Consider the following 23,315-nt stretch of genomic DNA (forward strand, 5'->3'; position numbering starts at 1 on the left):
ACCTAGTCACACGTTTGTTTTCAGTATCTGTTGAGAAAGACGGTTAGCAACAGTATAAGAAGTGTGGCCTAGAAAACATTCCTGAGACTTCTTTGAGAAGAAGAAACCTTGGAAAAAAGTTCGGGAGATAGGATAGTGTGTGTTGTTAGAGGAACTGCTCCCTGTCAGTCCGGCTACCACTGAGTAAATGCTGATACATAACTGCCCCAGTAATGCCGTTCCAGATTCTTTCCTGGCTGTAGGGAAGGCAGTGGCCCGCCACCTGTAGCCACTTGTATTTCTCATTGCCTCCTAGAATTTTACTTTCTTAACAGACTAATGATGCTCTTCATGTGTTGGGGGTTTGGTTTTGTTTGATTCACCATCCATTGACCCAGTAGTGCAGGTTGGGTATTTTCCAGCACAAGCCACCGTGCCAGGCATTATGGATTCAGCTCAAGAAACAGCCCAGGGCTTACATTCCAGTGTTGTGGAGGGACGTGGAGAACCAGCGAGCCATTACAGGAGACTGCGATTTTTTGCTGTGATGAAGTATACAGAATGTTGTGGGGATACAGTTGCTGGAACGTTGACTTTTTATGTTTCCATTTTTATTTCTGTGTGTGCAAATGTGTTTACTTGGTTTTGGTTTTGCTTTGTTTGCAGAATTTTTTGCTCAGCTCAGCACAAGTGTGTGTGCCTTGGCCCTCAACAGCAGTTTGATGGATCTGGTGCACTATACAAGACAGGGTTTTCAGCGGCTAAAACAAGCAACCAAAACACCTTAACGGAGGCCCAAGTTGATTTGATGGCTTGGGGACTTTTTTGCACATTGAAAGCCTCAAAAACAGTTCAGACGTTTGTCTCATCAAGACACCAAACTTGAGAAGAGAAGCACCATGAGATGGCCAGGACATTTGTCCACTTAAACTTTCAAGAACTTACGTGATCGTTGGTTGGACATAGTGGTTATGCAGAAGCAGAAAGGAGGAGGCTGGCCTCAGAGATGATCTTGCCTTTCCTAACTAAAGGACAGAAGTGCAATGTAGACTGAGTGGGCGTGTGAGTGGTCTAGAAACATTTCCGTACTTTTTTTAACCAGCAGGATGCAAATGGCAGATGAAATGAGGAGAAGCAGTTTCAGCTCTGAGAGCACGTTCCTGTCCCCTCAGTAGCCACCCTTGTCTAGTTGCAGAAGGAAATTTTTTAAACAATGAATTTTGGTGTAGGGTTCTGTGGATGATTTTTTTTTTCCTTTTACGTTTTGGGGGAAATATTTGTTTAGGAAATTCTGATGGTCATCTATAAAGCTAAGTTGTGAAGGACTCCACTGTACCCCACTTTCTGCCTGTGAACAGTGGCTTTGATAAATACCAAGTATTGCCACAATTTATGAAATTGAAGACAACTCCCCTCCCCCCCCACTCCCCCATTTCCTGGAGTACCATGCATTCACCCCAGTTCTGATTTGTCTGTCACTGCTGGGAGTCAGCGTAAGTCGGAGCAGTGGAGGGAGGAGCTGCCGCCCACGGGGAAGCCATCTTGAGCTTGCATGCACCATGGAGGATGTGGCGCTGCGGTCCCTACCCCCTGCTTCAGCGAAAGGCAGTCACCATTGACTATATTCTGAATTTTCTACCTTGGGGAAGAAGGGAACCAACATTTATACCTGACCAGATGGCTAAAGTGCTTTTTAATTTTTGTTTAAGTAGAGCTGGAATTTGAGGTGCTGATTTGTGGTCTACAGTTATGTGGTAACTCATGTTGTCTAACCAACTCACAGTTTTGTCAGCAAACAAAAATGAAATCTACTTCTTAGAGAGGCTATATTTTTCTGCTACAGATTATTTTATATTTATAGCAAAAGTCAACTTTCTGAGCCCTTGATTGCCTAGGGTAAATTAACTCCCTGAGAGGATGTGGAGATTTGGGTGGTTAATTAGACTTTAAAAAAAAAAAAAAAATTGTCACCGCATGCCTTCACTCCAAAATGTTCTCAATCAACTAGATTTGGTTGGATTGAAGAGGAACTGTGGCCTTCCCATATGTTGTTATTGCCGTATTAGAGATACTAAACCAAGTTCATAGGGAATGACCTGAAAGGAAAAAACACAATCAAAATTCCCACATAACCATAAGCACAGATTTTTTTTAATTGAAACTTTGAAGGTTTTTGGAAGCATTATTTTGAGTTCAGTGTTTTTAAAAGCCAATTCTTGATATCCCTTTTAGAAGTAGAATTTGCACATGTATTAAAATTGAGGAGTGAGTGTTATCACCACCCTTGGTTCATTTTTCTCTCCCTTCATCCCATTCTGCCCCTTTACGTTTTGTTTCCTACCCAGAATGTTTGTCATTTTCATACTACTAGTGAAGAAGGGAATGCCATCTTTATAATGAAGAGGTCAAAAGTCTGTATGAGGAATGTAAGAACTCGGTGATTTGGTCAATCCATGAAGGGATGTGCAGAGGATGGGAGTGGCGATGATTTTCATGTACGAATTGTGCGTGTGAAGCCGTTCCTTCAGTGTCTTATCCAACCTGTTCTTTTTTATCTGTAGCTAGTTCAGAGGTTTGGCACCTCATGTTTAGGTGAAGGCCAGAGAGTTACGTCCAGCAGGAATATATCTGAGCATGAGAACCGTTTAGATGATCTTGATGGACCGATATCATTCACTGATGTTCTGAAGCAAAGCCATTCAACAGAACCTTCTGTTAATTGAGCAGTAATTGTCGGGGGGGTTGTGACATCGTGTCCATCTCTTAATATGTGTGAAACAGGACACCAGAATCAGGTTTATGTGATTATTTAATGTCCTTTCCCCCCTTATTCACTTGGTCTTCTCTGTCCCCTTTACCCCACCATTCCCCAGTACAAGTCACCTGTCAGTTTGGGAGGCCATGTCTTCTTCGGACATGTTCTGATCTATGCAGACTGTGTTGGAGTGTGTGTGTGTGTGTGTGTGTGTGCACGCGTGCGTGCGCGCCATCCATGATCAACAGCACTCCTGTGACTAAAGACATTTCTGAGTCCATTTCTCAGCCACTTCTAAAAGAAAAAGGAAAACAAAACAAAACCAAAAAATCAGTTGCTTTCTCAGTGGCCTTATTCTTTGTGAGTAGTGTTTCCCTGCCCCCAACCTTTATATTGAGAATTTGTCCCTTGAAAAACTAATCAATTTGCAGAGATCAATTTGTAGTATTTTGAACATGGAATATTTCTGATTCTTACTGCATTGTACCTAAAAGGATTCCCGGTGGCTACTTTTTAAATAGAGTATGTGAAAAATAGTGGCTGATGAATCCTTAATGTTCATAGGTCTTTTTCCTGTTACAGTTGTATATAGAAATCTAGAGAATTTTAAAAATCGCTGCACTTTTTCACTGCATGCTTAAATTCCCAAAGGCAGAATTTGTACTGAGGTAGATAATTGAAAGGACTAGATTATAAAATGAGACAAATACAAAAATATCTTAAGGAGTGAAAATTGTAAAATCTTGCCTTTGGCACTACAGTTTCGTGTGTTCGTGTGCGTGTGTGTATGTATGTGTGTGTGTCTTTACTAAGAGATGGAAGAACACTGTTTTACTTTTTAAAATGTTGAGTGTTTCTGTCCTTTCTGGAGATAATTAAAATGTGAATCACTGAGCTTGAGATTTTAGCCAGACTAGGGGTCCTGCTAAAGAATGAAAGACGCTTCACTGAAATATACCAAATGACACTGGGTTAAGAATGTGAAAACACTGACCATACGCAAGCTGTGGTGAAGAAGCGAGGGTCCAGCAGGCCTGTTGTCAGGATGAGAACTGCAAGAGAATGGCTTTTACGGTACGCTCAGTGAACGATACTGAGTGAAATCTGCATTTTTTTTTTTTTTTTAAATAAAAGGACCTTTATTTTATAGATCTTTTTTGACCAAGATACTTCGCTTTCTCCCCCAGACAAGTTAGAATTCGTTTATATCCTTTAATTCCAGATCTCAGGCTTTTGAGAACCTAACATTCAACTCCTTTCTGGCTGAAAATTTGCCTTAATTGGTACCTTAAATATTCAGAATCAGGTAGTAGAATCAGGAGCTTACTATTTTGTTAGGATTCCTGCCCAATAATTTTTAGAAGCAAAAAGATGAACCATTATGTCCTCCAAAATGAACAGCTTTTGTGTCTAATCTAGAAAGGACACGTGTGTGTCGTATGCATGCAAACATTCACACACACAGAGTTTGAGGCTATTTGATTTAGATGTATTCCTTGTGCCTTTGTTGACCAAATCTAGTTTTGAAATAATACTAACTTGGGGATAATGCTGTATTTATTTTGATACGGCTTTAAGACATGTTAATGTGGGTCTTGTACCTTTTGTTCTCCTGCTTCATGAAGTTTGACGCGTATTTATTCATCTTCAGGTCAATGAATCCAGTAAGGCTTGGTTCCCTACCTCCCACCGCCGGCTCTGCTTTTTTTCTTAAGGATTTATTTTCCCCAGACACTACACAAATCTTTGAAAAACATTGCCACTTCTTCTACTACAGTCTTTACCATCAAGTACCAGTATTTCCATTTTGCTAGAGTAGTTGGGCTTCTTTTAGAAACACAGATGCAGAGATTTGCTCACTGGAAAGTGAGTTGTGTATGTGGCTCTGGAGGCGTGTGGGGATCATGGCGGTACTTCTTTTGTTCCCTTTCTGCAGTGGGTTGTCTCTTTTGATCGTTTTTGGTCCTATTGAGAATTAACAAATAGAAGGTTTCTCCTGTGCCTTTTTATCTTCTGTCATTTTGTTTGCTGGAGGTGGAGTGGCAGAATTACATGGTGTTGCGGATTTTCCTTCAAACACCGCATGTGGTATTTCTACCATATAAACCTCCAGTCTGCAATCCAGTTGTGTTGGTTTCTCAACGACTGAGAATGATGACACTGGCCATGTTCTTGAGTTCTTACGATGAGTTGGCGAGCACCGTCTGTCTACTTCCAGGGGCTGTGAATTTCCCATTGTCCCAGGGAAATCACACTATGTTCCACTGTGCAGCAGATCTCAACAGGTACTGTGATGGGTAAGAAAGTGCCTGTATTTCTCTACCCACGAGGGCAGGAAGGAAACACAGCTCCTGTGAGCCTAGATGATACTCTACTGGCCTGGAAGGTCAAGGGAATAAGACCACTGGCAGCAAGTCTGGCCCAGCTGCACTGGTAAGACCAGGCGATGGCCGACCTAAGGAAGGTAACGTGCTTTGCTTAAAAGTAGATGTTTAAGTGATGCTTAACACAGGCAGTATTAACTTCGCCTTTTGTTCGGGCCATCAACGTGTATTGTTAAAATTACTGCACATCTCCCCTCAGATATCAAGTATACACTGTTCTTGTATGTGTGTGTGTGCGTGTGTGTGCGTGTGTGTATGTGTGTGTGTTTATAGGCATGTGTCCCAAATCTTTCTTGTTTTTTGTTTCTTTCTGAATGTGATCATGTTTTGGATGATACCTGAGCAGGGTTGCCTTTTTTTATTTATTACCATTATATATTATATTATATTATATATTTGTTGCTTTCTTATAACTTTAGAGGAAGTCAAATCTTGGTATTAAAATTGTTTAAAAAAGGAGTAAATTGGTCCAGTTGATAAATGATCACTGGTCTGAAATACGAATTTGTCTTTAGTTCTTGTGGAATAACGTGCCAGCTGTCTAGCCCACACAGTGAGTTTGTACGTAGGATAGGGAAGCCGTGATGCTCTCAATGGGAAGATGTGCAACCCAAGTGACGGGGACTCCATGTATTTTATCTACTTCAGCAATGGAACTGCGACTTGGGGCTTTTGTGAATAAAATTTAGCCGCCTTGTATAGTCCTTTGAAAGAGACATATGTGATCTGTGAAAATTATAGTTTTCTTTTTTTAGAAGAAAAATTTGCAAAAGATCTTTCCAAAGATAATGTGCCACAGATCTTTTGTTTGTTGTTCTCTGTAATGAGGATTAATTGCTGTTTAAAAAAAAAGTAATTGACTTGTTAATCTTCAAATTCTTTCCTTTTCACAAGAGGATCGAGCTGTAAAAAAAAAAAAAAAAAAAATTAATAAAAATTTAGAGAAATCATTGGGGTTGAATCCATGCTTTCATTTTGCCTGAATAAAGTAATTCCTAAAATTGCTATATATAATTACCACTTACAGCCAAGAAGATTCTGACATGGTGGAATAACACACCCTCATTTATTATTTATTTTGTTGAAATGGGAAAAGACATGTGGGCAGAGGGAAGCTCATCCTTCTCTTCTTTTTATTTTTAGGAACTTCTATCACACAGATTAACCTCTCACCAGTGTGGTATCTCCTCTTTCTGACATTAAGTACCAGGTGCACCGGTGACCATAATTTGCCTGTTTTCAATGTTTGTTGGGTGGACAGATTTGTTGGTACTGAAAGGCTTTGAAAGGCCATCTGGTCTCTCCTCCTTTGCTACTCTGAAAGAACTCATGTTCTTCCTCAGTGATTTTAGTAAATCAGGAAAAACTGAGGTGCTGAAATCTGACTTGCTGAATTTGAATCCTGGTTCTTGAGTTTGCTGTGTGGCCTTGGGCAAGTCACTTAACCTCTCAGGGGTTTTCTCCTTCATCAACTTTGTTGATTTGGTGTCTAACTAGTAGTAAGGTGGTAAGGATTGGGCTAGATGGTTCTGGAGAGCTTAGCATAGTACCTGGCATGAACATTCACAAACTCGTGGCTCCTTTAATTTACTTCTTTCCCGGGTGCCTGGGTGGCTCAGTGGGTTAAGCCGCTGCCTTCGGCTCAGGTCATGATCACAGGGTCCGGGGATCAAGTCCCGCATTAGGCTCTCTGCTCAGCAGGGAGCCTGCTTCCTCCTCTCTCTCCGCCTGCCTCTCTGTCTACTTGTGATCTCTGTCTGTCAAATAAATAAATAAAATCTTGAAAAAAAATAAAATTTACTTCTTTCCCTTATTGCACCACAGTATCCCCATAGCTACCCTGTAGCCTCTACCTGTACACTGAGAAAGACCCCACTACCCTCCTCTTCCTTCTTCATTTTTTGTTCTGTAGATTAGGTGACCTCTACTTGCATTGGTCCTGCTGAACAGACCCCCATCCTCACTCAGCAAGCTTGTGGTAGAGTCGACAAGCAGCAGGAACTGGTAAGCACATAAAGGCAAGCATGTGTGGGGAAAAGGGGAGTCTTTAGTTCTCATTAAGAGAAGCTAAAGGGCAGATATCTCATTGGAACTAGGCTTTGACAGACGGGTCATAAAATCTTTGGTTTTCATCTTTTTCACATAAAAAAGTCCCATGTCCTATCTTGTCTGTTGGTAGATGTTGGTAGTTACTGTCCTTCGCTGGTTGTACCAGTTTATTTAACCAACCTCCTTGTTAGACACGGAGATGATTTCTAATTAGGTGCTATGGTAAAGAATGTTTCCACAGCCATCCCTGAATCAAACTACTTGGACAGATTCAGCAATTGAAATTTTACCATGTTGTCCTTAGGTAAATGTGTGCCATGTATATATGTATGTTGAATTAGGTTTCGGTCCAAAAAAGTTAACGCATTTCATCTGGTACCATCTAAGAAAAGTTTTCAACAGACATCTAATACTCAGTTCGTGTTAAAATTCCTGTAATTGTCCCTGAGAGGTCTTGGAGCTTCTTTTTGAAATCAGGATTCAGTCAAGTTTTGTGTGTAACAATTAGTCATTATATAAAAAATATGATGTCCTACATCTTGGATTTGTGTATTTCCCGAAGCATCCTTTAATTCATTCGTCCAAATCCTGTATTTCCCGCGAACTGGGTTAGGTCTTAGAGGCTGGATTATATTTGGCAGGACCCCACGGGAGATGTGGTGTACTTCACATTGTGTCCTATCAGGAGGCACCTAAAATTGTTAGTGAGGCTAACTTTGGATGTTTGGTTAGGATACAATCATTGAAACGCTGTTGTGAATACGGGCTTTTCCCTGGTCCCACACCTCTGACAGACACTTCGTGATTTTAGCATGCACTGATAACCTGTTCATTGACCAAGCCTGGGTATCATATTTGAAGAATGCAAGGCACAGGGAGGGGCGGGAATCCCCACCTAATTCTTTAGGTGGGAAACAGTGTCTTCTTAAATTTTGTCCCTATGGTACTATTTTTTCCCGTCCCATACCAAGCTGCCATTTGCAGGTGTGGGTTATATGACCAGTACCCTAACACCCAGTTCAAGTGCCCAGCTCGGTAGATGGGGAGAACGTTTTCACCTCAATCATGTAGTGAGTTCACCATTAGGAAGGGTTCTCAAGGAAGAGAGAGGAAGCTGAGCAGCAGAAAAGAATAGATGATCCCTTTCAAGCTGTTCCTCTTTTTCCTTTCTGATTTCTGTATTTGGGATATTACTGGCGCCAACTCTGAGGTGAGCTGTCCTTGCTCTTTGTGTCCTTCTCAGGTTTTGTATTGGCAAGCATTTCTGCACTTTGGGAGCCTCGATTATGGAAATAGATGTTTGTTCACTGTTTGCCAGGGTTGTTGGACATGACAGTTGTCACAACCCCAGCTACTTCTACTTAGGACATCTAGCTGTTGAGAATCTTCCAAGCCATTCTAAACGACTGAAGCGCAATGGGTCTTTACTGTAGTATGACCAGAGGTTTATGCTGGTACTTCGGCTGTGCTCAGATAAATGTCCCTGTCTCGTCTGTTTTGTCTTAGAACAGGACTCTGTCAGTGTCTGTGGTTTCCCGTAGACCACACTCCGCTGAAGGCAAGACTGTAGTGCGACATCAAGGCTCAGATAATAAAGACCTGTGCCCTTCCAACAGACTGGAGGGCAGACCTGGAGCACTTTCTAAACAGACAATTCTATTTTAGCCTCAAAAGACCGTGTTCCTGTCCTGGGTAAGTGCTGTAAATCACCCTTCTCTATTACTGGGGCCCAGTCCTAACTTCTCATTTACCTTACTTCATGGGTAGGCGGCAGAAACAATGATGGGTTTGTAGCTCTCTACTGCTAAATATTCCTGTAAATTATCATCTAAACAACAGCACACACAGACAGGTGCGCACACACACACACACACACACACATTTTTCTACAGTTATGTACACTCTTGGATGTGAAAAACGAGTTGTACTCAACAGTATGGGCTTTAGAAGTATGTCTTCAAGTTTCACTATTGACCTCCCTGCTTTTCCATCTTTGTCCTGCAGTCTTTGAAGAAACTCTTCTTGCGGGCAGGACTCAGCACCCAGGATTGCAACTGAGGATTTGCCAAGCATCTTAATTAAGGTGGGAGTAAGTGACAGGCTAGAGTGGCTTTGCAGAGCTTCCCAAGCCTACATATACATGTAAATCATTTTGGGGTTTTAATTTTTTTAAATTTTTTAATTCTTTTATTTTTTTAAAGATTTTATTTATTTATTTGACAGAGAGAAATCACAAGTAGGCAGAGAGGCAGGCAGAGAGAGAGGAAGGGAAGCAGGTCCCCTGCTGAGCAGAGAGCCCGATGTGGGACTCGATCCCAGGACCCTGAGATCATGACCTGAGCTGAAGGCAGCGGCTTAACCCACTGAGCCACCCAGGCGCCCCTCATTTTGGGGTTTTTAAAAAAAGTCCTGTTTTCAACTGATTTACAAGTAGGCTATTAAAAAAATATCAAATGACATAAAAAGCATACAGAGCAAAAATTGCAAGGGCAGACATACTTTATCCCTTTCCTTCTAGAGTTAAAAGCCATAAAATTTGGTGCATTTCATTCCAGAACTTTTATTATGCACTTATACCTTGTTTATAAACATAAATGTGGAATATACTATATTCTCATTCTTTTCAGTTTCTTTAGTCTTTTTATGGTAATCCTATTTTGGCTACAAAATATCATGCAGTAAGGATATATCACCGTTTCTGTAAACATTCTTGTATTATGCATCCATGCCTCCCCTAGGCACCCCCAACCCCATTAGTCGGTTACAGTGCTCTACTGAGGTTTTGGGGGTTTTTTTTTGAGGAATCTTGATACACACATCATTTTGCATTCTTTTAAGTATTTTTATAGGATAAATTTTTGTAAGGGGGATATCTGCATCAAAAGATAAGTTAAATTTAAATTTTTTTATGTTAACCAAACCACTTCTCCCAAAAAGCTCTCATACCAACTGTGGATGGGCGTGTATTCTCCACCCCCCCTTATTCATTCATTCATTCATTCATTCATCATGATAAATTTACTCTTTAATCTTTCTACCCCCCCACCCCCCCAACTTCCCCTCTGGTTAACATTAGCTTGTTCTCTATAGTTAAGAGTCTGTTTCTTGGTTTGTCTTTTTTCCCCCACTCATTTGTTTCTTAAATTCCACCTATGAGTAAGATCTTGCGGCATTTGTCTTTCTCTGATGGACATTTCGTTTAGCATTATACTCTCTAGTCTATCCATGTTGCAAATAGCAAGATTTCACTCTTTTCAATGGCTGCATAATATTCTCCTGTTGTATATAACACATCTTCTTTATCTGTTCATCTATCAGTGGACACTTGGAATGCTTCCATAGTTTGGCTATGGTAAGTAATGATGCAGTAAACATAGGAGTGCATGTATCCCTTTGAATTAGTGTTTTTGTATTTTGGGGGTAAAATACCCCATAGCGCAATTGCTGGATCATAGGGCAGTCCTCTATTTTTAATTTTTTGAGAACGCTGCATGTTTCCCGCAGCGGCTACACCAGCTTCATTTTCACCAACAGTGCAGGAGGATTCCTTTCTCTCTATATCCTCACCAACACTTGTTGTTTCTTGTGTTTTTGATTTTAGACATTCTGAGAGGTATGAAGCAATACCTCATGGGGGTTTATTTAGGGTTTTTCTTTTTTTGTTTTTTTGTTTTGTTTTGTTTTTTTTTTCCCTTAAGATTTTATTTGCCAGAGAGGAAGAGTACAAGTGCTCCAGCACGGGGAGTGACAAGCAGGGGGAGAAGCAGGCTCCTTGCTGAGCAAGGAGCCCAATGTGGGACTAGATCCCAGGACCGTGGGATCATGACCTGAGCTGAAGGAAGATGCTTAACTGAGCCACCCAGGCGTCCCCCTCACGGTGGTTTTGATTTGCATTTCCTGATGGTGAGTGGTGGTGAGCATCTTTTCGTGTGTTTGTCGTCTTTGGAGAAATATCTGTTCAATCTGTTCATGTCTTCTGGATTATTTGTTTTTTTTAGATGTTGAGTTATGTAAGTTTTTAATATATTTTGGATACTAACCCTTGATTGGATAAGTTATTTGCAAATATCTTCTCCCATTCAGTAGGTTGCATTTTACTTTTTTTGATTTGTTGTGCAGAAGCTTTTCATTTTGACATAGTCTCGATAGTTTATGGAACATAGCTAGAAAAACGTTGCTATGACCAGCGACAGAGAAATTACTGCCTGTGCTCTCCAAAAATTTTTTGTGATTTCAGGTCTCACATTTAGGTCTTTAATCCATTTTAAGTTTGTTTCTATGTATGATGAAAGGAAGCAGTCTGGTTTCATTCCTTTGCATGTAGCTGTCTAGTTTTACCAACATCATTTGTTGAAGAGACTTTTTTCCATTGTATGTTCATTTTTTAAAAAAGATTTTATTTATTTATTTGTTTATTTGAGAGAGAGAGAGTATGAGTAAGAGAGAGCATGAGAGGGGAGAAGGTCAGGGAGAAGTAGATTCCTCACGGAGCTGGGAGCCTGATGCGGGCCTTGATCCTGGGACTCTGGGATCGTGACCTGAGCCAAAGGCAGTGGCTTAAATTTAACCAACTGAGCCACCCAGGTGCCCTGTATATATATTTATTGATGGATATTCTTTATTGGTGAAGATTAATTGACTACATAATTGTGGGTTCATATCTGGGTTTTTTTCTGTTCCATTGATCTGTCAGTCCTTATGTTAGTACCATGCTGTTTTATTTACCACCCCTTTGTAATACAACTTGAAATCCAGAATTGTGATACCTTCAGTTTTCTTTCTCTTTTTCCAGTTGCTTTGGCTATCTGGGGTCTTGTGGTTCCATACAAATTTTAGGATTGTTTGTTCTAGTTCTGTGAAAAATGTTTTGATAGGGATTACATTAAATCTGTAGCTTGCTTTGAGTAATGTAGACATTTTAACAGCATTTATTCTTCCAGCCTATGAGCATGGAATGTCTTTCCATCTCTGTGTCATCTTTAATTTCAGTCATCAGTGTTTGAGAGGTTTTTTTTTTTATTAAATCAGTTTTTGGAGTATAGATAGATCTTTCACCTTCTTAAGTTTATTCTTAGGTATTTTATTCTTTTTGATGCAATTATAAATGGGATTGTTTTCTTAATTTCTTTCTGCTGCTTCATTATTAGTGCGTAAGAATGCAGCAGATTGCATTGTGCATTGATTTGGTATCCTGCTACCTTACTGAATTCATTCATCGGTTCTAGTAGTTTCCTGGTAGAGTCTCCAGGGTTTTCTCCTTGTAGTATCCTGTCATCTGCAAACAGTGAGCAGTGAGTTTTACTTCTTCCTTACCAAATCAGGATGCCTTTTATTTCTTTTTGTTATCGAGTGCTATAGCAGACTCCCAGTACTATGCTGAGTAAAAGTGGTGAGAGTGGACATCCTTATCTTGCTCTGACCTTAGGGGAAGGGCTCTCAGTTTTCCACCATTGAGTATGATGTTGGCTGTGGGATTTTTACATAAGGCCTTTATCAGCTTGGGCATACATCTTTGCCAGCTTTGGATACAATTTGAAAAACCTTATACAATTTGCACTCCTCTGACAACTGAAATTGACCATTTTGGCACAAATGCATTGGCCATTTGTTTCCAGTTCTGTGGAATGCCTGTTCCTGTGCTTAGCTCATTTTCTATTTGGTTATCTTTCTTCTAATTTGTAAATAAGGAGCCCTGGACTAGGTTACTGATTGCCTCTAACCCACTGTATTGACTCTTCATGCTCCAAACCTCATCCATGAGCTGCTTAAAATTCCCATTTCTTTTTTTTCCAATCCTGTTGGAGGTGATGATCGATCCCTAAGTGAGACTGTATGCACAACATGGACATACAGAATTTGAAGGTTCATTAATCTTCAGAACATATTACTTGTCCAAACAAATGACATTTATCCTGGATAAATTGAAAACTCTGAAATATTGGCAGTTTTGCAGCCCACTGGATGTGCAGAATGAATGTCACAGTAGGTTTCTTTATGGCCTGCAGAGATCAAGTCTAAAATTAATCACAGGTCAGTCCCACGCCTCACTTGACTGCAATCCTATTAACCTGATACTTGCTTATTTTAATAAAGGTAAAAGAACCGGGGAAGACTGATCTCTTATCCCTGTGAAGTTTACTTTGGTCCATTCAGTAGCCTGAGCTTTGTGTCGAGTGACATGCTTCAGAATGTGTTAACACGGAGCATGGGGCCGGGTGCCCAGCTGCCGGATGGGCACGTGACAGGTAACTTCAGATGGCCGTTGTCCTTACCTCCAGCCAGTCCTAATAAAGATGCTTTCGTAAAACCAATACCCTATGGCTACACTGTTCAGACTGAGTTATTTTAAGCTTCACAGCATGGCATAAGCCAGTTTATCTATTAAGCAGAGGACAGCACTCCTCTTGTGTGCTGTGTATTTGTCCCAAATTCCCTGGAGCAAAATGAAGCTGCTCAGCCTCTTTTCCTTTCATTTACTATATCCATGATACATCCCCATCCCTATGGCACAATAGACCTAGAAAATGGAAACCTGGGGAAGGGGAAAGGATCATCGGTTAAAAACTACTTGTGCTGTATATTTTCCATAGTCTATATTTTTAAAACCACCTTTCAAATTAGTCATTATTATGGTTTACAGGTGATAAACTAAAAGTAAGTTATGGTCAAGCAGCTAGTAAAATGTGAGACCCAGATTATGATACAGATTTGTCTGACTTTTATGATGAAGGATTTTGCTTGTGGGAATGAGCTAGAGGAAATGTGGCTTTTTTTTTTTTTTTTAAAGTTGTTTCTGTGTTTTGGGTTATTTTTTTAAGATTTTATTTAAGAGAGAACACATACACATGCAAGTGGGAAGGAGAGAATGTAATGTCATCTACAACCAGTGTCCTAACTCTGTTTTAACAATTCATAAAATCGGATTGTGGGTAGGAATTAGGTCTATAAAATAGAACTTGAGAAGGAAGTCCTGAGACTCTGCAGTCATTAGACGGTGACACAGCACAGCGAGGGATTTTCCGAGTCTGATGTTTTTTTGCGTATGCCTTACAGATTTTCTCCATTTACTAGAACTAATAAGTACACCTCTAGTGCATGCTGAAATTGACAGGTTTTTTTTTTCTTTTTATGAGGACATGCATTATTTAATACAATAAAAAAGAAATTAGTGATAAACCTTTAAAAACACTAGCATAAAACAAAAGTCTAAAGTCATGAGCAGTGCAAAGTAAGCTTTAAAAATTAAAATCCCAGCAAATATGAAATAACTGAAACAGGCAACAGCATGGGTTCCCACCCACCCCCTTACCCAGCCACCCAGGGCCCTCCAGGTTGGAGAATATAGGATCAAATAAAACTTTAGCTCAGACACTGATGACTTTGAAGGCTGAATGCCTTGGCTCAGCAGGATACATCTCACTTTCACAATACAGTGTCAAGGAAAAATAACCAGAAGCCAAAAACAGTATTCCATCATCCTCTACCTTGTGCAAGTCACCTGAATGTCTGGTGCTGTATTTCCTCACGTGTGACTAAAAAGAAAGGCTATCCTAAAGTCTATGAAGTGAGTAATGTTAGTAATATATTTGTTAAGTGTGATGGGTTAAAATTTAGGGATACACAGAACTTCTTAAACGGCCACTGCCCTTCAAAATCATCATCTTGGGGTGGGGGACGGTTGCACATGTGCATTGTGTGATGCTGTTCCAAACAGGCGCGAACACTTTGGAGTTGTTTGCGGGACTAGGTGGGCAAGCATACATCTTATTTTACGGTCGTTTTTCTGGGAAGAGTTAAACAATACTGTTCACCGGACTTGCCTCTAAAACACCCAATTTTCAAAAGGCAGAAGAAAAAAATATGTCCCTGTTTAATAATTCCAGTATCTCCTTATTTTGTTTTGGTCATGATGGCAGCAATACTGGGTGAATCAAAGTTTCTACATGTTCTTTATATATGGCAGTATTCATTATAGCAACATCTTTAAAGTTCTAATACATGTTTAAAATTATTTTAATTCCAGAGTATTTTAATTTTCCCTTCTATCCAGTGCTTAACCTGAAGGGGAATAGACCTTCTCCTATTCTAAACATTATACCCTGCTAGTACCTCGATTCGGAACATTAGAATTACTGTGTACAAAAATGTCACACGGCTGGCTTGGCCTCTCTATTTCCTCTTGCCTCCATGTGACTGGAGCAGAAAATCAACCACAGGGAGGCCATCCATTATATTCTCTACTATTCTGTGTTCATGCATTTGCATATGTATTTATATGTATATACACACACAAAATGAATATCCATAGTTGTTGAATGGCTGTGGAAGGATAGTCAAATGCTTTGTTAGCATAATGCATATACCTAAAACACAGGAAGTTAGGGAAATTTCCCATATGGACATTCTGTTTTTAAAAAAAGTGTGATATCCTGTTCTATTAAAGCACAAGTTGTAGGTTCTTAACATTAAGGCATTAAATGTTTGGTTCTACTTCCCTCATTTCCTGAAGCCACATCTTTGATTACTTACCAAATATACATTCCTGTAAGAAAGTAAATCCCTGGCCAGGTTCCTTCCTTGGCTCAATTTCTTTGCTGTTTTTAATGTGCATAGTGCTCTCTATTTTCAGCAGAACCTGGCAGCCTGGGGTCAGCTGAGACCCATTCTCCTAAAACTTTACAGCTCTCCACAGGCATATTTACAGAGTGTTACCTGAAAATACCAAGGAGCCACTAGACATTCCATTTGTGTGCAATTCATTAAAAAGAATTTACATTCATTCCCTAGTAAGAATTATTTACTTCTCTGGCTCTGACTTAAAAGGATATGGTAGGTTTGAGTCAACAAAACTGTCTCTGTCCTCTTCCTCCCCTGATTCATAGGAATTAGCCACTCACAGGTGTAAACCCATACACCAGAAGATCTGTGTGCATAATGTGGGTTGATCTGAAGCCCAAAAATGTAGAGTTTTGACCATAATGTACCTCTGGGGATTAAGTCAAAACCAAAGCCAACAGCCAGCTCCTGAGGATTACTATTAGTGGTAATGAGGAAAAGATTTTGAACCTGGGCCTCAAATTGCACTCAGTGTGTTATGCAATATGAAATGAATGTAAATTTTAACAAGTTTTAGCTTTAAGCTTCTCATTAGTGCCCTTATTCCAAGTGCAATATGAAGAATGCACCACTAGAGAGCAGACAATTCCATTAGGAAAAAATACATGGATTTAACCACAAAAGGTCCCTTTTCACACCCAGTAGAATGGCTGTAAGCAAAGAAGACAGTATGCTGTGTAGGAGAGGATGAAAAGCAACCAGCAACCTCATACTGTGCGGATGGGAATAGGATATAATACAGCCACTGTGGATAAGTTTGGCAGCTTCTTAAAAATTGTTACTGTATAAGCCAACAGTTCCAGTTGTATGAACATGTGAAGATAAATGAAAACATGTAGAGACACACTCATCAACATTCATGGCAGTGTTTAAAAACAAATAGAGACCAGCCTTGAAAATTCTCTGAACAGACAAAACCAATTTAGTCACACAAACAAAACTTCATTTAGCTTATTTTGCAAGACTAGCTTGACCTGGGTCATTTCTTGCTTATGCCTCCGAAAATCATAACCAAAACCTGAACAGTTCCAAAGGTGGTAGGAGGAAACACACTGACCAGTTCCCGCCATTTAAGAAAATTCTACTACAACCAAACGCTGAAGAATAAACAGCTGCTGCTTTCTCACTGTATAAGCTGCTTGAGAACAAATATTCCTCTGAGCCTCATTCCATGTTTGGTTTGAGTGCTCCTGCTGTGTACAATATACTTTTACTAATTACTGCTTTGGCGATGGGTTGGTTTTACTTCTGTTATTTCTGAATTTTTGCCATGTCCTGGCAACAGAGTCCCACTCGTGATTTCTTCTCAGGTTATTGAAATGCCAATAGAGTATTACCCCCACCTTAAAAGACCACCAGAGACGTGAGTCAAACCCAATCAGCAAGGGTCGTTTATTGCAGGTTGGCACCTGGACCTCTGCGCCGCTCGTTGCCGATAACGCCGAGAGGTCTGGAGCTGGGTCGGTGCAGGATTTTTATAGACAGATACAAACAAGTTTCGGGTGGGGCTGAGCTGATTGATTGACAGTTTGAACAGGCATACTTGGCGTCAGTGGATTGGGTCAGGGGACCCGCGTGCGAAAGCAGACAAAGCAATCTTACAGAAGCAGAACTGGCCGGTTAGCCCACACATGCGAGAAAAGCACTATCAGGATATTGAAGGCCTGGTTACTATCAAGTAAAGACAATTGGGAGTCTCCTGGTGGAATGTTACATTCCTGCTATCAAGCATCCTTGTTAATGAGATTTAGGTTTAGAAGAAATTGAACTTTATTTACTTTTCCTTCTACCTCCGCCTCCTTCGGTTTTTTATGGAGGGGAGGGTGACATTAGGGCTTGAGGAACTGAGTTCTGTGTCCCTGGAAATTGGGCTATTGATAAGGTAACTTCTTTGTTTGTAAATCTCAAGGACATTTGCAAACCAAGGGAGACTCCTGTCTTGCAGGACTGTGATCTCAGCAAGTTAACCACTTATCATTTTATGGCAGTCAGGGGTGCCTGAGGAACGCCACACATATGGAGGGGAGCGGGTGAAGGGGGGGTGCAAGGCGCCAGCTCTTGCTTTGTCCTCAGCCAGCCTCCTGCTCCTTCATTATGATCTTGGGGTCGTGAGATCAAGCCCCTCGTCGGGCTCTGTGCTGGTTTTGCAGCCTGCTTAAGATTCTCTCCCTCTGCTCCTACCCCCTCCACTCTCTCTCCCAGGCGTGCGTGCTCTCCCAAAAAACAAACAAACAAACCAAAACCCAGTTTGGATCCAACAATTCTTTTGACTTTTGTACCTGAGATGTGGGTAAAATTTTCACAACAAAAGCTTTAAGATCTTTGTGGGTCTGTATGTTTGTGTATGCCTTTGTTTATTACAGGTGTGATTTTTTTTTTCTTCTTCCAGATGGTATTACCAAATTAAATTGCAAAAAGTTCTATTTAATTCGCTTAAAGAAAATTAAGTGTTTTACCAAGTATACTCTCAGAAGTATAAAAGTACTAACCCAGATGTTTTTCAAGGTCATATGATCTGAGATAATCTTAGATAAATGAAAACTTGTTTAAGTTTGCTGGTTTAATAAAAGCAGGTATGTCTTCAAAATTTGCCAAAAAGAAAAACAAGATGGTTGGTAGTTCGATGCCTAATCCAAACATAAGTGTTTAAACCAGTAACTTGACATTTATACTAATTTTAACTGAATGATGGATATTCATTGAATGTCTAGATCATTTCTAAACTTACATTTAGCACTTAATGTGTACCTACTTTGGGCTTTTTAATTTTCTACAGGGAGATAAAAGATATTTGGGTTCATTAGTAAACATGGTTGATGCCACACCAAAAAAAATCTGAGGAAGAATATACTTCTAGAAACTATGAGATGTATTTATAAATTTGTCAACCCACAATTTTTTTCCTTAGGATCCTTAATTCCTAGTGAAAAGAGCTAGGAATTCTAATATATGTAATTAAAACTATTAGAAATAATAGGGCTAAAAAAACGAACTGTAGGGGCACCTGGGTGGCTCAGTGGGTTAAGCCTCTGCCTTAGGCTCAGGTCATGATCCCAAGGTCCTGGGATCGAGCCCCGCATTGGGCACCTTGCTCAGTGGGGAGCCTGCTTCCTCCTCTCTCTCTGCCCACTTGTGATCTGTTAAATAAATATAATCTTTAGGGGAAAAAAAAAAACATAAACAACGAACTGGAGATGAAAAGTAGGTATGGAGGGACACCTGGGTAGCTGTCACTTGAACTTCCAATTCCTGATCGCAACTCGGGTCTTGATCTCGGTCATGAGTTCAAGCCTCTATGTTGGGTTCATGCTGGGCATGGAGCCTACTTTAAAAAAAAAAAAAAAAGTAAGGAAAAAGAATGTTTTTTGCATAAGGAAAGGTATGAAGGACTTTGGGTTTTTGCCTTTTTAGGAAAAAAAATGATTTTGTCCTAAAGTAAAATGATTGTTCCAGAAGAAGAAAGGAAAAATGACAAAACCTAATTGGATATAGAAAGTTACAGAGGGTTTGTGAAAAGGGAATCTTGAGAAAGGAATCTCATGTGTGATCAAGCCAAAATTAAAATGGACTTAAGGTTTTTAAAATTTTTATTTATTTGACAGAGATCACAAGTAGGTAGAGAGGGGGAAGCAGGCTCCTCGCTGACCAGAGAGCCTGATGCGGGGCTCAATCCCAGGAAGGTGAGATCATGACCTGAGCCTAAGGTAGAGGCTTAACCCACTGAGCCACCCAGGGGCCCCTGCATTAAGTTTTAAAAAGATATTTAAGATCAAAAGTGTACTGATGCAAAATTAAAATTTCATTTCCTCTCTGTTAAAAGAATCAAGTTTTTTTCTTTGATTATTGGTCTGCTTTTAGTATGAAATTGTCAACAAAAAAAATTTTTAATTTAATGTAATTTGCTTAGGAAGCAAAGCTGTGTCTTAGAAAATATTTCCTGTGCTTTACACCTTTGAGTCTTCTCTATTAAAGAAGCTAAGGTTTTTTACAACTTTGAAACTTTTTCTGTATTTGCCTTTGAAATCATCAGTCACTTTGATTGAATGGATAACAAAGTATTTTGTCACAGTGGCCAATGATCATATTGGATCAAATGTTTTAAGTCTTTTGACATTTTTTTTTTTTTTAAAGATTTTATTTATTTATTTGACAGACAGAGATCACAAGTAGGCAGAGAGGCAGGCAGAGAGAGAGGAGGAAGCAGGCTCCCTGCTGAGCAGAGAGCCCGATGTGGGACTCGATCCCAGGAACCTGAGATCATGACCTGAGCCGAAGGCAGCGGCTTAACCCACTGAGCCACCCAGGCGCCCGTCTTTTGACATTTTTGACAAACTTCCCCAAATCAAATTCTGAATGAAAAAGAGAAGTACTAATTTATTTAGTCTTATTTGATACATTAAATTGCATGGGAAATGTCAAATAATTTATAATTGCTTTAACCTTCTTAGAGCCTATTTCTGGGATATAGAGGTCATTAAAATAATTAAGAAATTATAAAATTTTCAAGAATTTCATGTCCTGGTACAGTGTTCTCTTAGTTTCAAGTAGGATCTTAAAATATTGTAGATCATAAAAAATAACCAAATTTACTTGTCAGTTGCATCATTTTGGGAGTGTATATATAGGAATTGTCACCAGATATTTTTTTTTTTAAGATTTTATTTATCTATTTACTTTGACAGACAGAGATCACAAGTAGGCAGAGAGGCAGGCAGAGAGAGGAGGAAGCAGGCTCCCGGCTGAGCAGAGAGCCTGATGCGGGGCTTGATCCCCGGACCCTGAGATCATGACCTGAGCCACCCAGGTGCCCCGTTGTCACCAGATTTTTAAGTCTTTTGCCAATTATATACAGTAGTTGTTTACTCTGATGATTTTGCAGAAATGTTCCTGCAAAAATGCTTCATTTTAAAAGAAATTCATGGAAAAGAGCTTGACAATTATTCAAAGATGCAGGCTTCTGGGAACTTCCATAACACTACACTGGGTAAGAATTTCTAAAGCTCTAATGGAAAATTGATTCATAAAGCCGCTAACGCAAGATGGAACAAAAACAATTAAGTACGATTAAGTGAACTTATGAAGATGACTAGAATTTTTATGATTTCATTTAAAACACTGCTGGTTCTTTAATGCTTTTTCAAAGGACCCCTTTTTCTCCTCTCTTAAGCTCTCTGTAACTTACAGCAGTTTGGCAAAGCGTATGTTTGCAACAAAGGCCGAAGCCTTTATTACTTTCTCTCCACCTGATCTCTCCAGATTTTGAAAATGATTTAATTAGTTCAGGGTAGCCTGGGTGGCTGTCAGTGAGTGTCTGACTCTTGTTTTTGGCTTAGTTCATGATCTCCGCATTGGGCATAGAGGCTGCCCAAGATTCTCTCTGCCCTCCCCTGCAAACCCCACTCGCATGCGTGCACACATGCTCTCCCTCCCTCTCAAAAAAAAAAAAAAAAAAAAAAAAAAGATTAATTGGTTCAGTAAGAATCTGTTCTCTTTGTAAAATGACACGGTTGGGTAAGTCCTAGGCTTGGCTTCCTAGCCTCAAGCTTTTTTAAAGTCCCATCTGAGATTCCTTATCAAAAGTCCCAGCAAACCAGTCAGTCCCTATTCTTGCTTGCTGCACTTGGGTAGCTAATTAGGTCAACTGTATTGAAACTGGATTTACTTTGCAAACAAATTAGTCTGTTGTCATTATCTCTGATCATAATGGGAGCAATGAGAAAAACTACCTTTCTGGATACCTGGATGGCTCAGTCGGTTAAGTGTCTGCCCAGGGTCCTGGGATCGAGTCTGGAGTCAGGTTCCTTGCTCAGAGGGGAGCCTGCTGCTCCCTCTGCTTGTGCTCGCTCTCTAACAAATGTATAAATAAATAAAATCTCTTTTTAAAAATTGCCTTTCAGTAAGATTCTAGTGCTGTTGTCTTTGAGGTTTATTTTCTACCTGTAACTAGACTAGATTCTGCATTCTTCTGGTTTGTTCCAGTATCTGGCTAGAACTCCCAAAACGAACACATCCAGTTTTCTCCCACTCTTTTGACTTAGAAATACTATAAAACTAAAACTGCCGTTTTCCCCTAGAGCCATGCAAGCTTAAAGCTGCACAGTTTGATACAAACTTCAGAGAAATCCTCACCACAGCTCAGCTGTCTCACTCACGTCCACACTGCAAACCAGGAAAACCTGTCCGACTCTCACTGCTTGCCCCCACTCCATCCGAACCCAACACTAGAAATTTTCTCAACTGGCAGCTCTGCAGTTTGCTGGAACTATTTATCTTTTGTTGCCGCTGAAATGCATCTTGTTAAACTACTTGTTGGCTCACATTATACAGAGACCTAATTTAGGTGAAAGCTCAGCTGAATCAGGGCAGGACGGATATGAGGGTGTTTCAAGAAATCGTGAGGCCATGGATGCTAATACATCATGTTGTGCCTTTGAATGTAAGTGGGTTTCATTTTTTTCCCCCAAGTGGCTATCTCCACTCTGGGGAATCTTTTAGTCCTTGGTGGTGTTTTCCTTACAGCCATCATATTCACCTCTCCGATGCGTTCTCTGCTCTTGAGGGATTTCAGTGCCTGGCACAGCCGCCGACATACCATGACCAGACAACGGGATGAACGCAGCGGTAACCACAGGTACAGTGAAGATGGGGACAGCACGGCGCTCCGGTCTGACAACTCAACTGGATGAAAACTCTGAACACATGATTCTGTGGCGTGACTCAAACGGTGGTAACTGAGAACAACACTGTACTGGTTAATAGTACTCTCAGCCTGCCAAGGAAGTGACCAAAAGGGGGCAGTTATTAAAAACAAATGGAGAACAAACAACCTTAAAAACTCCTTGGGCCCACAAAACCAGTTTAGTCATACGCACTGAACTTACTTAGCAAGATTAACCTGACCTGGGTCATTTCTTGCTTACGATTCTAAAATTCATAAGCAAAACTTGAAATGTTTCCCTAAGTTGATAAGAGGTGACCACTGACCACTTCCCTGTTAATCACTGGGAAGAATAAACAGTCATGCTTTCCCACTACAAAGCTCTTTGATAATACACCCTTGAGCCTCATTCCGTGGTTTGAATGCTCCCAGTATATGCACAATAAACTTTTACTAATTACTACTTTGGTGATTGGTATTACTTCTGTTATGTATGCTGCTGCCGTCAGAAGTTCAGAAATAGCCAAAAGGTAACCAGTTGGTGACTGGATAAACAATGTGATATATACAGAAGAGGATATATACTAGTCAGCAATAAAAATGCTAGAGTATAGATTGGTTTTTGAGGTGAACCTCAAAACATTTATACTAAGAAGCCAGATGCAAAACTAGAATACGATTTCACCTATACCCAGAAAAGGCAAATTTACAGAAGGAAACCAGATCACACCACTGGCTGCCTGGGGAGAAGTAGAGATGGATTGCAGGAAGGGTCATAAAAATGCGGGGGCAGGGATTGGTGAAAATGTTTAAATCTGGACTATGATAATGTTGGCACAACTCTAAACTTGGTAAAGGATGGATTGTAAACATA

The 23,315-nt window shown here is 40.1% G+C and overlaps 1 protein-coding gene and 1 long non-coding RNA gene across 5 annotated transcripts in view; both read left to right on the forward strand.

Moving 5' to 3' along the window:
• AFF1 (ALF transcription elongation factor 1) overlaps positions 1 to 6,068 on the forward strand; it is a 208,766-nt gene extending 202,698 nt beyond the window's left edge. For all 4 annotated transcript variants that reach the window (XM_059375474.1, XM_059375482.1, XM_059375496.1 and 1 more), the window contains one exon: positions 646 to 6,068. In XM_059375474.1, coding sequence (XP_059231457.1) covers positions 646 to 767 — 122 coding nt within the window. In that variant the 3' untranslated portion in view covers positions 768 to 6,068. The remainder of the gene's footprint in view (positions 1 to 645) is intronic.
• Positions 6,069 to 8,744: 2,676 nt separating this feature from the next.
• LOC132013944 (uncharacterized) lies at positions 8,745 to 22,949 on the forward strand. The gene is made up of 4 exons (XR_009403175.1): positions 8,745 to 8,859; positions 9,172 to 9,250; positions 10,866 to 11,070; positions 22,343 to 22,949. It is a non-coding gene; the product is annotated as an uncharacterized LOC132013944 (long non-coding RNA).
• Positions 22,950 to 23,315: the final 366 nt, after the last annotated feature.

This window comes from Mustela nigripes, chromosome 1 (assembly GCF_022355385.1).
Source record: "Mustela nigripes isolate SB6536 chromosome 1, MUSNIG.SB6536, whole genome shotgun sequence".
Taxonomy (NCBI): domain Eukaryota; kingdom Metazoa; phylum Chordata; class Mammalia; order Carnivora; family Mustelidae; genus Mustela; species Mustela nigripes.